This window comes from Nansenia antarctica (assembly GCF_963989245.1).
Source record: "Nansenia antarctica genome assembly, chromosome: 3".
Taxonomy (NCBI): domain Eukaryota; kingdom Metazoa; phylum Chordata; class Actinopteri; order Argentiniformes; family Microstomatidae; genus Nansenia; species Nansenia antarctica.
In genome coordinates, this window is record NC_137688.1 from 21,985,402 (window position 1) to 22,001,159 (window position 15,758).

The window sequence follows — 15,758 nt, forward strand, 5'->3', positions numbered from 1 at the left end:
CCCCCCGTGTATGATGAGGGTCCTCCCTCATGTATCAGACTGTAAAACTGATTATATTTCATTGACATATCACTATAGGTATAAATTCCATCCAAATTCAACTGTTTAGACTTTGTTTGCATCCACCAGTGCTCTCCTGCGCGCAATTGCTTTGCGCAACCGCCTCCATTTCACTCCGTTCCATATTATTTTATGTTAGAGACCGACCCAGGCCCCCCATCACAGAAAGGAAAAATGATGTGGCCCTCACAGAAAAAAGTTTGGGGACCCCTGCACTAGGCCATTGTGGCGATATGACGGTTTGTAGCCTGCTGCTGATATCACCACAGTAGTAATATTCATTTATTAAAATATGAATATATAACAATAACTGGGGCTAGTATGACCTACGCATTTAATCGGTCAGCAATTTATTGCCAAACCATTTCCCTCGCCTTGTTAATTGCGGCAGTATTGCACTATTTTACATCTTATTTTTCCGTCTTCATAAAGATCAATAATTCGGGAATGCTGCGCAAATGTAGAACCCCTGCAGAGTGGAGTATCTTCATTTCGACAGATCGACTCTTCGGGGCTCTTTATGTCTGCGTGCACGCGCCCATATCGAAGATTTGTAAGCCTGTCTTCTGTGAACACTCATCACACAAGCCTGATCCTCGTTCGAGGAATCACCTGAGGCTTGAATTCCAATCTCGAGTTGCCTGATCGCCGCATTTATTTCAATCGCCGCTATACTGATCCACCTTTAGTGGAATGGCCCCCAGGTGGCGACTGTGACGTCATTCTAGTGTGCTGTGTTTACTCCCGCAGCAGATTAATGTGTGTATCTTAAACTGCGAAGACAAATGTAATCTTCTTGCACGTGAATAGCATTAAGGTTGATGCAGGCTCACTAGTCAGCTATATAATATATAACATTTTATATGAAAACACCTGCTAGCATGCTAATTTCACACGTAACTCGCTCCGCTAAAGTAGTACGGAGTTGGCTAGTTAAACCACATCGCATCGCAGTGATAAATATAATTCCATAATCAGCAGGAAGAGAGCGCGGAGAGCACCTCGGGTTGGGAGAGCCCTATAAGACCCCGACTATCAAATAAAAGCAGAACGGAATAAACGTTATTAAATACAACGTTATAAAATGCAAGTGTGCACAGCACACACACACACACACACACACACACACACACACACACACACACACACACACACACACACACACACACACACAGAGGAAATCGCGCAATCAGCAGGGAGAGAGCCCGGAGCGCACCCACGTCTCGGGCGGAGACCTTGGTAAAATCATATCCCCCTGTCCAATACAATGTTGGCAATATTCTCTATTGGTTAAGTGCTCCCGGTTTCAAAAGAAAGAAACGGAGGTCTGATCAGCAGATCATTTCTCATAAAGTTGCAAACGCAACTTGAGCCTTAGGGACTAAGCATCCTAAAACAATGCACAGCAATTCAACTTAATTTAAAAATGCGCGTTTCGTTCAAGATCCATTAGAATAGGACATGTACAGTTATGATAAGTACAGTCATATGTAACTTTTGGACTAGTATAGTAGTTGATATTGTAATAAAACGTGGATCCACCCAAATAGGGTGGGAGACCAATGTCAGACGATGAACAAACACACCACGAGTCCACACTGATTCAGAAAACGGAATAAACTTTATATACAGTATATACACAACACTTAAAAAATATTCAACAATAATAGAATAAAGTCAAAGTAAAGTAAGTAATAATAATGTAAAGGGGGTAACAGCTGGGGCGTTAGGGAGTAACATCTGGAGGGTTAGGTAACATCTGGGGGGTTAGGGGGGAACATCTGGGAGGTTAGGTAACATCTGGGGGGTTAGGGGGGGAACATCTGGGAGGTTAGGGGGAACATCTGGGAGGTTAGGGGTAACATCTGGAGGGTTGGGGGTAACATCTGGAGGGTTGGGGGTAACATCTGGGAGGTTAGGGGGTAACATCTGGGAGGTTAGGGGTAACATCTGGAGGGTTGGGGTAACATCCGGGAGGTTAGGGGGAACATCTGGAGGGTTGGGGGTAACATCTGGTAGGTCAGCAGATAACATCTGGAGGGTTGGGGGTAACATCAAAAAAACATAATGATGTTGGGTTAAAGGGACTGTCATGTTACAGTATTCAGCCATTGGAATTTTGATTATTTAAAATGAATGAAGCTAGGATTTTTAAGTGTACCTGAAGTGAGTCCTCAGAACACACTGGCTCCGGTGTCTTGTCAGATATGTCCTCCACGCTGGCGGCTGCGATATATGTCTCGAAGGAGGAAATCCAGCCGTTCCACGGAATCGGTGGTTCTGCCGGGACTGCTAGGAAAGGAGAGGGTGGCGGTAGAGAACAATCAGCCATCCTCGTCGCCAATGTTATGTTCAATAACGGAGCCTGAACTCAGAGCTTCTAGTCGGAGCTGGTACTCCATTTATTCAACAACGTGTGTAACACATAACGTAATACGGCCAGTGGCGTACCGCAAAATCCCGAGGCCCCCCCGCAAGGTGGCGGCGGGGGCCCTTTCGCAACGGAGGTAAAAAAAAAAGTGTGTTTTTTAGAGGCCGATGCGTTATTGACGTTGCGAAATTTTGCAATATGCACTCTACATTCTAAATGCTTGACTTAGCAAAAGGTACAAACAAGTGAGAGCAATAACTAAAACCAAATGGTAGACTACATCAGTAGAATGTATTATAAGTAGAAAAGTACAAGCTTTATTTCTTTTAACAAAGTGTGGTGTGCACAGCAGCGCGATATCTGTAAACATACAATCTGTAGACTCTCCGCTAAGGGTTGCCAGATGGGATTGAGAATTTCCAACCTAACCAATCTAAAAACGTCTAAATCCACCAAAAACCAGCCCATCTGGCAACCCTGTCTCCGCTGCATCAGATTCTACTTGTTGCGTAAAATTGGCCAGGGTTAGTCAAATCCTTTGTTGGACATCTCGTTTCTTAAGTCCTGGTATATTGTGGCATTTCTTTACTGTTTGCCATCTGGTCTAGGAATACCCAGGGAGACGCAGACAGCAGAAGTAGAATAGAATAGTAGAATAGAAAAAGAAACAGCTATATATAGCCTAACCATGCTGAATTATGTACCTGTATGATGCACTGACAGCCTGTGACTGTGAACCTGGCCGGACCCTGCCCTTCTGCCTGAGTTTGAGTATGATGCTGCCCAAATGAATGTTATTGTTTAGTGCTGTACGCTTTCGTGGTATTATATTGTGTGAATTATCATCTGTATGTTGTTTTTCTTTCACTCGACTAACCGCCGAGATAATACTTGAGACATGTACTTCCGTAAACATAATTTTTTTATTTGATTTTTTTACAATATCGGACCGACAGTCCCACATATAGCGGATATAATGTCAGAATAGAGAATCTACCACCACCTAAAGAATGCTTATTGTACTTTGTATTGTATTTTCGCTTGCTCATTTTCCTTGTGTCTTGCTGCCTACGTGTGAAGTCAAAGTCATGTTGCTATTGGATACGGCTAACTATGTATATCTTTTTAAATATAGGCCTATATATTAAAATTAAGGTTGACACAATGAAGGGCCACTTATTTTCTTTGTTTTATATTTTTTTAAATTATATTAAAATATATATATATATATTTGGATCCAATGTTAGGGGGCCCCCTAGTGGCTGGGGCCCCCCCGCGGTGCGTCGCTTGCGGGCCCGTCCGCTACGCCACTGAATACGGCACTGTAGTAAAGTCCAAACTGTCGTAAAACTACAGACGTAACAGATGGGACACAGCTTTCTGAGTGGGCAGGCAGGCTCGGAATCCTTAAGTCAATCAACAAAACAATTTTAGAATGACATCTTGTGGTAAAAAAAAATACAGTTTCACATTACATTAACTTTAAAATGTGAACTGTATGTTACACTTACTCTTCCGCAGAGGCTTCACTGAGGCATAGGGGGTTTTGGTTCCCAGTTGTTGGCCATCCAAGGTCTCCAACTGCACCAAATTGTTGTCCCCAACCTCAGTCACCCTGAAGAAAATATGTATTAATAATGGCAAAATTGGACATCACACATCACCCTCTCATTCTGAATATTTTTAAAAGTCTAACATTTACCGGTACTTAGTTGGCCAGTCTGGGTCCATTGTGCCACCAGGTCTCCCACGTTTCCTCTCATCCTTCTTCAGGACCTCCATGCCCGGGAGGATCTCAAACCGCTTGCTTCCCTTATTGATCCTCCTCCGGTAGCTTTCCCGCTGTTTCTCCTGGGCCTTCTCCACGTTGAGTCGCACCTTGATCATTGAAGAAAAAGCGAAGCAGCAGAGATTGTAATTCTCTGTTGTGCAGTATAGCTCTGTATATTGCTGAGGCATTGTTATTGCTTTAGCAGTTACTTAGCATCACTCAGGTGGTTGTTCAGTATATAGTTGTGTAATATCTTTCACCTTGTCAAAGACCTCCTCATCCTTCTCAGCCCTGGCGTGGAGATAGTCTGCAGCCGTGTCTTCATCAATGTCTTCATCAATCTCGTCCACCTCCACGAAAGGACAGTCGCCTGTGATCTGAAATGAGAGGCAAATAGAGATACGCAATACATACATTTGCATAGAGTTAGTGTTTTATTTTTTGGTTATATTGAGAATCAATTTGCAAAACAAATTATATATTATAAGAACAATAATATCAAGAGTTGACATACCTCAGAGGACAGCCGTGGCTCCCGACCGTACATCAGGCGGTAGGGCGAGTACTTGGTGGAGGCCTGGACGCTGGTGTTATGTGCGAAAAGGATTACCTTAAGGTTGTCCTCCCACCGTTCCTGGTGCCCATCCATTGATTTTCCGATAGCCCTCTTCAGTGTTTGATTGGTCCGCTCGTCCAGTCCGTTGGTCTGGGGATGGGAGGTAATCCGGTGCTTCATCCCCCACTTCTCAAACAACATCTGGTTGACCTAAAAAAGAAAATAAGACAGAAGTCATTAGTTTTGTCCATACAATTATGTCCATAACTGTTACAAGATCATATGTTTTAGCAAGTTCATGACCTTGTTCCAGAACTCTCTGCCCTGGTCAGTCAGGATGACCTCCGGCGCACCATGGGTGTGGAAGATGTCTATCAGGGCCTGCGATGTTGCCACTTCCGTCTTGTCCTAGCAGTGTATACACACAGGATATGGTACTATTATATTAATACTTATAATGTTAATTTTAAGATGAAAATTGGGATACATGGTGATGAACTGTTCAAGTACAATACATTCAAGTATTTTAAAAAGCATGGTCATGATCATTATATTTGAGAAAACAACACTAAACACAGATATAACACACCTGGATAGGAATGGCCTCCACCCACTTGGTGAAGTAATCTGTCGCTGTGAGGCAGTAGCGATTGCCATTCCTGGATGAGGCCTCGAACGGTCCGATGAGGCCCACACCTAGCAAGAAAAATGTGTTGGCATACTCTAACATTGGACAAGAGGAAGTCAAACATTCACACTAAAAGAGCATACTGAAAGAAAGCATGGTGGGAAACAAGTCAAAACCCAAAAAATTAATTGGGATATAAAAGTGTAGAACTCACCAATCATGTACCACGGTGAAACAGGTTTGATGCTCTTCAGCTCAGGCTTGATGCTCTTCAGCTCTTGATGCTCTACAGCTTCAGTCTTCTTCACCTTCTCAAACCTCTTGCAAGCCACGCAGGTACGGACCTTGAAACAAACAGTAAAGTAAAGTGCAAGTTGAAATGAAATGTGAATGAATGAATATTATCTGTGTGTAAAATACAATCTTGCTACTGTTTGTAAAACATAAAAACTAACTAAAGAAATAATAGATTTGCTTGCCCAGTCTTCCACATCCTTCACAATGCCAAACCAGAAGAAGCGCTGATTAATCTTGCCAATCATGCGCTTCTTTCCGAAGTGACCGGCATGGACCTCGGTCAGCACTGCCTCCCTTTCCTCGTCTGACATGATGACCCTCCTTGGTGCCTGTCCCTCCTTCTTGGGCCTCAAATACATGCGACCATCTACAACATCAAAAGGATTAGAGAAAAGAGACCAGGACTTGTTAAATAATGTTTTGTTGTTGTTGTTGTTTTTTTTACAGTAGTACACTACTTTATTGCTTTATGGGTTAATTTAACAAATCTTACCCTGAAGCATGTATTTCTCAGCTGCTCTCCGGAGAACACGCTTCTTCTCTGCAGACATATCCTCCGGGAACTGGGCTTTGGACAGATATAATAAAATGTCACTGTTGCTCGTATAGGATGCCATATCTATTATCTAATATGTATAATAATTGTGTATATATATATTAAAACAGATACAACACAATTTCACTAGAAAACAACCAATACACGTGTGTGTATGTGCGCGTGTGTGTATATAAACAACCCCCAATGCGCAGAGTTGCAAATTGCATTGCGCCCACGTCACAGAGATGACCAATCCGATCGTTAAGATTTGAAAACAAGCTACACTCAATCTGATATCATTGGCTCCTTCAGTTCTCACGGAAATGGTGGGAGGAGTTTATGGTGGCCTATGTCAACGCTGCACGTTCATGGAGTAAATAATATTTATAGACAATGCGTCGTGTACACGAATTGATTCGGGTAACTGGTATTACATCGATATTTAGTATTCAGCTGAACATTTCTGTTATTAACTCATTAACATTGAGCACAGAGTCGAGCTAAAACAGGTGAGAGGCAGAGACATAAACCCACTGCTAACAATACATTGGCATAATTGACAGAGATTTCGCGTGATTGTTTGGTGAATGGCCATTGTAACATCTGGTCACTAATATTTTATTGTAGTGAACTACTGCAAGTATGTTGAAAGGATGCCGACGAGATGGGAGTACATTCAGCGAGCTGAAGGTGGCACTCATCCTCTTGGTATTGAGCTGCAATTGCGTCTATGTCCACAGCGAAAAAGTGAGTCTGACTCTGCACTAGTTAATATTTCAAATAGAAATGGTTCACTATTAATGAAAGACTGTAAGAGTACCTGTGTGTAACTTGAAAGTGACCTTGATGCACTGCATTTTGAGTGTCTCGATTTCCTTGTCCCTGGCAGTGTCCTTCTGCTCTGACTGTTGTGGACAGCTCAGAGACCAGTCAGGAGGATGAGGATGCCTATGTGGACGAGGGGGATCCTGAGGATTTGGAAGTGTTCCAGCCCACAGATCAGTGGCAGAGTCTCAGACCAGGTATCTTCCATGGCAGACGCACCCCATGTTGCCTAGGATCTATGTCATGCTTTTATATTGTTCTAGTATGACTATGACAAAGGTCAATAATATTATTCATTCATTCTTTGATGTTGGGAAATATTCTCATTGTTCAGGTCAGGCAGTCCCTGTGGGTTCTCACGTGAGGCTCAACCTCCAGACAGGACAGAGGGAGGTCAAACTTGGGGAAGGGCAGGTTCTCAAACACAGGTGAGGGACACAGGTATGGAACAAAGATTCCCATTGAAATGTTTACATTTCAGCTCTTTCTTTATAAAATGAAAATGCTCCTTAATTTGTTATTTTTTAAATTATTATTACTTAATCCGCATTTTCGGACATACTGTTAGTAGTGGATAACTAGAGCAGTGTAAAATGTCACCACAATAGCCACAATTTGATGACATCATGTCTACTATGATTATATGAGCGCTTTGAGTTGCATTTCATGTACGAAAGGCGCTATATAAATAAAGCTTTACTTACTTACTTTATGATGCTGACTGACTTTTCTCTTTGCGAGCCAGAGTAGGGACACTGGACACACAGGCCCCGTCCTTCAATGCTCAGGAGCTGAAGAAGGCTCTGAAAAAGATAAAAGAAGGAGAGGTTCCTGAAGACAGTCACACAGATGAGGAGAAGGTATTCCCTGATTAATGCTATTTGTACTCTGGCTTTGATTTCTCGTACAGGGGGTAGTGGTGGTCTAGTGGATAGTGAGTTGGACTTGTGATCGGAAGGTTGTGAGTTCAAATCCCGCCTGAAGCCACACCACTACTAGTGTGCCCTTGGGTAAGGCACTTAGCCCTCAGTTACTCCAGGGGGAATGTCCCTGTAATTCGTAATTGTAAGTCGCTTTGGATAAAAGCGTCTGCTAAATGGCAAAATTATTACAATTAAATTAATTATTTCTCCATCGGTTTGAAATGAGTCTTTCTATATGATGCTAATCATGAGTCTTTCTATATGATGCTAATCATGAGTCTTTCTATATGATGCGATGTGATTAGGAGTCTCTGAGGGCCCAGTTCCGTCCCATGGAGGAACTGAAAAAGGAAATGGCCAAGCTGGACGTGCTGATTGAGACAGACTCCCAGGTGATGAACAGACTGGTTTCCCAATTCAACAGTTCCAACGCCACGGTGGAGGTGAAGGTTAAAACTCTACATGACCTGGAGTACCTTGTTCATCAGGTGAGATCCTACCCTCGGTCAGTTCCAAGATTTGTGGGACCTTTTTCTGAAATTTCCTTTTGATTTGGGGCTGAGAAAAGACCTGCCCTGCAGATTATATGAAAGTAGAACTATACTTACAACATACACACTTGATGTACCGATAGAGCCAAAAATGAAACGCATAGAATAAGTAAAACAAGTAAAAGTAAATACAAATTAATTCTAAAGAAAATTAACTTCTGATGTCCTACGTTTGATGTTTTTATGCCGATATCTATGAATAGATAGAGTGACACACCCACAAAGTAGCGGGGAGACTAGATAAAGTGACATGTCTATTTTCAGGTCGACAATGCACAGAACTTGGCATCGTCGGGAGGAATGAAGCTTGTGATTGATGCTTTGAACACTACAGACCATCGGCTTCAGGAGAGTGCTGCTTTTGTCTTGGGATCCGCTCTGTCGAGGTACATGCAATATACAGTAGCAGAATCCATTTCATAATACGCTTACCTCTCTCTGAAAATGGTAGTCAAAAGGCAGTCTTCCTTGTTACAGTGACTAAACCTGTGGGCCGTACAGTTGTGTTTGCAGTCATATATAACAATGATTATCCCTCCTCTCTCTAGTAACCCGATGGTGCAGGTGGAAGCAGCAGAAAGTGGTGCCCTGCAGAAGTTGCTGATGTTGCTGGCCACTCCACGACCCATGACGGTCAAGAAGAAGGCAAGACATGCTCCCAATTCTCCACATCGCACGATTCAGACCCTAGCTTCAGTTCTTTTTGCTTCAGTTATTATAACTGGCAGAGTTGACTGTATCTTGAAGTCTACTATAGATTAGCTTTCGGTTAATGAATACAAGGTCTTGTCTCCTCTCCCTCTCAAACGACATGGATTAAGAAAGATGGTATATTTCCAGTCAGCCCACTATTGATGTACTCAAAACGTTTTTTCCCCCATAAAATTCAGCTTTTGCCATTTTGCACATCAGCACATTGGACATTAGCTTGCTCAAAATGACATTCAGAATTACATACCTGCTTAATGATGCTTGTATTTCTTCATGTCATCACTTATTAGAATAGATGCTTACAGTACATCCAATACTTCAATTCAAATTGTACTAATTAAACAGAACACTGCTGTCTGTAGCTTCATATAGGCAGGAGAACATATTATCACACCACCCCAGTGCTAGCCTCCCTGCTTTGGCTGTCTTCATTTAAGGCACTGCATGACCTTACTCCCTCTTACCTGGCAGACATGCTTGTTCCTTTATGGAATGGAATGGAATGGACTTTATTTGTCATTGCTACAGTACAGGTACCAAACAACGAAATTTAGGAGGGGAGGCTCCCCTGGTGTTTAGGAAAGGAAAAAGAAAACACATTTTAGAAAAAGCATAGATGCATAAAATCACAAGAAGGTAAGGAGCTGGTTTACATCAATAAAGGCTATGTACACAATCCACTGTACTATACTGCACAGATAGTCAACTAGGGTTGTCATATTGCACAAAAAGTATTTTTTCACATTATTTTAAAGTGTCACAGTTTGCAGGCTTGAAAATGTACATGTTTGTGCCTCAGCACTAGCTGCCATACAATCCGTCCGGACTGTCCTGGGCCCAGAACTTAGGCCTTTTCTGTGTTCAGGGCCTTGACGGCCCTGTGGTAGAAGCTGTTCTTCAGTCTGTTTGTCTTAGCGGCCGGGGTCCTGTACCTCCTGTTCGAGGGCAGCTTGACAAAGTGTTCGTGCCCAGGGTGGGTCGGGTCCTTGGAGATCTTGGAGGCCCTCCTGAGACAGCGTGTTTTGTACAGCTCCTCCAGAGAGGGGAGGGGGGCGCCGGTGATCTTCTGTGCTGTTCTCACGACTCTCTGTAGCTCGTTTCTCTCCGCTGTTGTGCAGCTGTGGAACCAGTTGGAGATGCCGAAGGTGAGGATGCTCTCCACTGCGCCGTGGTAGAAGGCCACCAGTATCTCCTGCTTGTTGTGTTGTTTCCTGAGGCATCTCAGGGTGTATAGCCGCTGTTGTGCCTTCTTGATGGTGCCTTTAGTGTTGTCCTTCCAGGCCAGGTCATCCCGCATGTTGTGTCCCAGGAATCGGAGGGTTGAGACTATCTCCACGCTCTCTCCGTCGATGTGCAGGGGCTGGATCTCGGACTTTTTCCTCCTGAAGTCTACGATGAATTCCTGGGTCTTTGACTTGTTTAGCAGCAGGTTGTTAACCTTGCACAGCTTGCTCAATTGCTCTACCTCATCCCTGTACGCCGCCTCGTCCCCCCCCGAGATACATCCCACCACGGTGGTGTCGTCTGCAAACTTTACGATGTAGTTGCTGGGGTGGATGGGGGTGAAGTCGTGGGTGTAGAGGTTGTAGAGGATGGGGCTTAGCACGCAGCCCTGGGGTGACCCAGTGCTGAGGCTGAGGGCTGTGGAGGTGTGGGGGCCCACCCGCACCCTCTGGGGGCGGTCGGTCAGGAAGTCCTTGATCCGCGCACATATAGAGTGTGATAGACCCAGGTCTAGTAGTTTGGTCACTAGCCTGTCTGGAAGGATGGTGTTAAAGGCGGAGCTGAAGTCCACGAAGAGCAGTCTCGCGTAGCTGTTTCCCCTCTCCAGGTGGGATAGAGTGGCGTGGAGAGTCGTCGCTATGGCGTCCTCTGTGGACCTGTGGGCTCTGTAGGCGAACTGGTATGGATCCCTTTACAACCCAGAGTGGGCGCCCAGCTGCCAAGGGACAATCCTTCTTACAGAGCATTGAAGTAATAACGGTTGGGAGAAGAGCATTGTATGCAAGAGCACCTTAGTGAGCTGAACTAAGTTAATGAGCAGTTTGCCCAGCCAGCTGAGAGGGGAACACACACCGTTGAGATTTTAAATCTGAAATACCTTTTAGGCTGGCCTACTTCCACTGATGTTATTGTTGGATCTTTTAGTCTTTTATGCAATTGGGTTAGTGTTTGCTTGTCTTTGTTCTTATGTTTTCTTGTTCTTATTTTACTGATATTTTTTTAAACTTTTGAATAAAATGTTATGTAAGTGTATACAGTGTGTTGCAATTGTAATTAGTTTTACATTTGCCCTCTCATTTGTAGGTGTTGTTTGCTGTGGCCTCACTGTTGCGTCACTTCCCCTCGGCCCAAAGCAACTTCCTGAAGCTGGGTGGGCTGCAGGTGTTGGGGGATCTGTTCCGAGCGTCAGGGAGCCAGGCTCTGCGTGTCAGAATTGTCACTCTGCTCTACGACATGATAATTGAAAAGGTCTGTTGAAAAGTGTTTGTTGATGTTGTGTCAATTGAATTGCTCCCACGGCTTAATGGTATATTCTCTTTTCTTAGGAGTTGATTTCTCAGATGGGACTTGACCCGATCCCGGATGCGTCTCATCAAGAGCGTTTGCGGCAGTATGCCGAGGTCTCCCTCCAGCCCCTGCTGGCAGAGCAGGGGTGGTGCGGTCTGGTGCCTGAACTGCTAGCCTCTCCAGAGCACGACTGGAGGGAGAAGGCCCTGCAGACCCTCCTAGCCATGATGCCTTATTGCCAGGCGCACTATCGCAGGGACTACGCCTTGACCACCTCCCTCAGCACCCTGCGGCAGCAGTACCAGGAGCTTGTGCTCACTGAGCATGTCCTTGGGGACGAGGACGGCTACTTTGGGGACATCTTGACCTTGTTGGACACAGTAGTGCTGAAACTGAAGTGATCAGCATAGAGCTGGATGAAATGACATCACAAGCTCTGCCATCAGAAGACAATAAAGATGCCATTTATGTACTTGTAAAGTGTTGTTGTGGACTGCTAGTCATATGGTTGCCTTTGTGATGCTTCCTCAAGGACATAGTCTCTGTTCCACCTGTTGCTGTGATGCATCATGGCTTTACTTGTGCCTCAAAATTAGGCTCCCTAGTCCTGCCTGAGGAACTCCATGAATACACTAAGCTTGACTAAAGGACATTATGAATGTTTTACTTTTATTGCATTATTGTACCTTATTCACTGTATTTAAGCCCCCTCCTTACTTGTTGGACTTAAGTTTCCTGGCAGGATTTACCAACAAGTGTGCCTAGCAGTTAGTGATAGTACTCTTAGGAGGAGTGAAAAAGTTGTTACACATTTAAAAGCGAGCCCATGTGCGTTCCAACTCATTTTATTACAGTTGTTTACTGAAATGAAAGGTTGTGTCCAGTGATCCTCTTGGCTGAAGATCAAAAGGGTTGCAAGGCTCTTTTCCAGAAAGAGTGGCAGTTAGATCTCACACGCCCCGATGTGCTTGACAAGGACGTGCTGGTCTTTCAACCTGTGCAAAAAAGAAATATTCTGGTGTAAGAACAACCTCGAAGGGAAGCCTCAAACTGTTAAAAAGGCTTTTTATTGATTATTGAGCATAGTGAGGCTACTTTTTTCCAACGCACACCATTATGTGTTGTATGTCTCAATCCTGGAGTTGACTATGTATTCAAGCATGGTAGATGAAAAGTGAATGTATGGTAGATGACAAGTGAATGTATTTATGTATGTACTGAACCAGTCAAAAGTTTTCTCATTCAATGGTTTTCGTTATTTTTAATTTTCTACATTGTAAATTAATACTGAGGACATTAAAACTATGAAAGAACACATGGAATTACGTAGTAAACAACCTTTAGCTTTGATGACCGCTTTGCACACTCTTGACATTCTCTCAATCAGCTTGATCTCTCTCTCTCTCTCTCTCTCTCTCTCTCTCTCTCTCTCTCTCTCTCTCTCTCTCTCTCTCTCTAAAAGGAAACTGTACACTGCCCAGCATTCTTTAACACTTTTTAGTTTACTACATAATTCCATATGTGTTTCATAGTTTTGATGTCTTCAGTATTAATCCACAATGTAGAAAATCATATAAATAAAGAAAAACCATTGAATGAGAAGGTGTGTCCTAACTTTTGACTGGTACTGTAGTTAAAGTGCCAGCTGTGCATGGTCTGTCAGGGTTGTTTAATATTTATAACCCATCTGAGTTTTCTACATCATGATAAACCATAGTCACCCTCACTTGACAAGATACTAAATGTTTGCTGTTAAGTGACCTCACCGAAACTGGAGTACGGGTGTGTGTGTGTGTGTGTGTGTGTGTGTGTGTGGGGGGGGGGGGGGTATCAGTGATTCAAGGTTTGCACCTGGTCTTGTCGTTTTATTCTCTCATGCTGCTGGTAAATATGTTCTTTGTGACATGCGTGCTGCATCGCTTTTCTGCATTGTCAATTATGTGTCTGGCACAACAGAGGCCCGTTTATATGTAGAATGTTATTTCCTTACAGCAGGTAAATTGCATTTCATAGACTTACTTGCTGTCGTGACATAGGGTGCACTCTGTGCTGTATGTCACACCGTCGCTCCCACAAACTGGATTGAACTCCCTGGAGCAGCCGTTGAATTCAAACATTTCACAGTTGGCCTGTTTTGGGATGGGGTAGTAGGATAAGAAGAAGCAGGCTTTACTTTAACAGTAGATCTTACACAAATCCAAATTTAAAAAAATACTGTAAATGCCTTGTTTGCAAAAACATGATCTATTCTGGTTTCTCTCACCTCTCTGGGTTCTGGGGGATTGTTCTCCTCCATAGCTAAGGCTACAAAAGAAAGAGAAAATGAATAACCTGCTTTGGATTAGAGTATTCACTATTTTCTTGGAATTCTTGAAATTCAGTTTGGGGGGTAAAAAGGTTTCTTTTGTCAGTTTATTGTTCACCGGTGTTGAAACAGGAGGTGGCGTTCCACTTCTAAAACTTGCTTGATTTCCAGTCTGACACAGAACATCACAAACACAAGTGATATTGTGTGTGTCATGTGGCGCTATGACAAACCAGCCAAATGAAGTAAAGTATATCCCAGTTATACAAATCTGGAGGTGTCTTTGGACAACAACCATTGGATCAATGGCACCGGATCTCAAATTATGCTGTCCCCATTCTCACCAGTGTCCTGTGACAGAGGGGGAGGCTGGGGGGCATGACTTGTCACACAATTAGCTCACATAGTCAGTTTCATAGAGGCCTTAGGAAAGGTCTAGAAAGAAATGCCCGGCTAGACAAAGAATATAACCTGGCATGCTTTTGTGGATGTTGTCCTGACTTAACCTCAGTGGGCTAGATAGAGTATGCTTTGCTTTATCATTCACTTACAAACTAGCTTCTTCTTACATTTACCCTGCAACTTCTAACTAGCACAACCCTCTTAATCAATAGTTGTATGGTCTTTGATTTCACCCCTGAAAAAGCGAATTTATCATAGTGCAGAGCAGTGTAACATTTTCAATGGTAAAAAATATCCAGGAAGATTTTATATAGTATCATAAAAGTGTGTAAGCAGTCAGGCAACCCACAAATTGATGGGCTCTTGTCACACGGTTATGTTGATTGTACTTACCAGAGAGAGAGAGGAGCACAGTCGTGCAGAGCAGTATGATCAGCTTCATGGTCACTGGTGGTCTGGCTTTTCAATTTGTGAGTCTGCAGGTGTATGTTTCCCTGGAATCTAACCCTTTTTATACAGAGCTAGACCAGTCGGTCAAATACCTACCCTCCCACTTCTCTATTTCTCCTCCCAACTGATTAGTGTGAGAAGACTGGTTCAACAAAGTGGTCTATGTGTTGGCTTGAAGAGGACAATATGGATTAGCTCCAAACTCCTTTACCACTCAACATTGTATTGTAATATAACTTAATATAGCTCGACAGTAGGCCCACCAGCAAAGAAGTCACAAACTTGCATTCATACTATTGTTCTTGCATTAGGTTTTTTGCCTACTTTATTTACTCATTACTTTGTTTTGACTCTCTGAAAACAGTCCAACAATAAACCATCATTCTGAAACTCATCGTATTCATATTTGCATAATAAAAGGTACTTTTTTCTCAAAATAATTAGCTTTTTAATTCCACCATGTCTGTATAGGAATAACAGTGGGCTATTATCTTTTTGGTGAACACAGTTCTACTGAACAGAGCAGCTCTTAAAATGAATGTAGCTTAAACTACTAAGACTGAAATTCTAAAGAGATCTGAGTTACAAGCCAATTACAATGCAATGTCAGCTCTGGTCATTGTTGAATGAATGAATGAATGAATGAATGAATGGACTTTATTGTCATTGCTACAGTACAGGTACCAAACAACGAAATTTAGGAGGGGTGGCTCCCCTGGTGTTAGGAAAGGGAGAAAAAAAAAAAACTTTTAGAAAAAGAATAAAATCACAAGAAGGTAAGGAGCTGGTTTACATAAATAAAGGCTATGTACACAATCCACTGTACTATACTGCACAGATAGTCAACTAGGGTTGTCAT

The 15,758-nt window shown here is 43.1% G+C and overlaps 1 protein-coding gene across 1 annotated transcript; it reads left to right on the forward strand.

Moving 5' to 3' along the window:
- The first annotated feature begins 6,580 nt into the window (after positions 1 to 6,580).
- On the forward strand, positions 6,581 to 13,494 carry sil1 (SIL1 nucleotide exchange factor). Its single transcript, XM_080525537.1, has 10 exons — positions 6,581 to 6,730; positions 6,849 to 6,968; positions 7,111 to 7,243; positions 7,381 to 7,474; positions 7,792 to 7,906; positions 8,275 to 8,457; positions 8,785 to 8,906; positions 9,069 to 9,165; positions 11,539 to 11,703; positions 11,781 to 13,494. Exons 2-10 carry the CDS (start codon positions 6,864 to 6,866, stop codon positions 12,141 to 12,143), a joined length of 1,377 nt encoding a protein of 458 aa, XP_080381663.1. The 5' UTR covers positions 6,581 to 6,730; positions 6,849 to 6,863; the 3' UTR covers positions 12,144 to 13,494.
- The last annotated feature ends 2,264 nt before the right edge of the window (positions 13,495 to 15,758 follow it).

What these genes read in the sequence shown, in the direction of transcription:
- sil1 (XM_080525537.1), top strand. Translation starts at nt 6,864, where the DNA reads ATGTTGAAAGGATGCCGACGAGATGGGAGTACATTCAGCGAGCTGAAG. An exon ending in TGGAGTACCTTGTTCATCAG is followed by an intron (nt 8,458 to 8,784) that starts GTGAGATCCTAC and finishes GTCTATTTTCAG; the next exon opens with GTCGACAATGCACAGAACTT. An exon ending in CCATGACGGTCAAGAAGAAG is followed by an intron (nt 9,166 to 11,538) that starts GCAAGACATGCT and finishes TCTCATTTGTAG; the next exon opens with GTGTTGTTTGCTGTGGCCTC.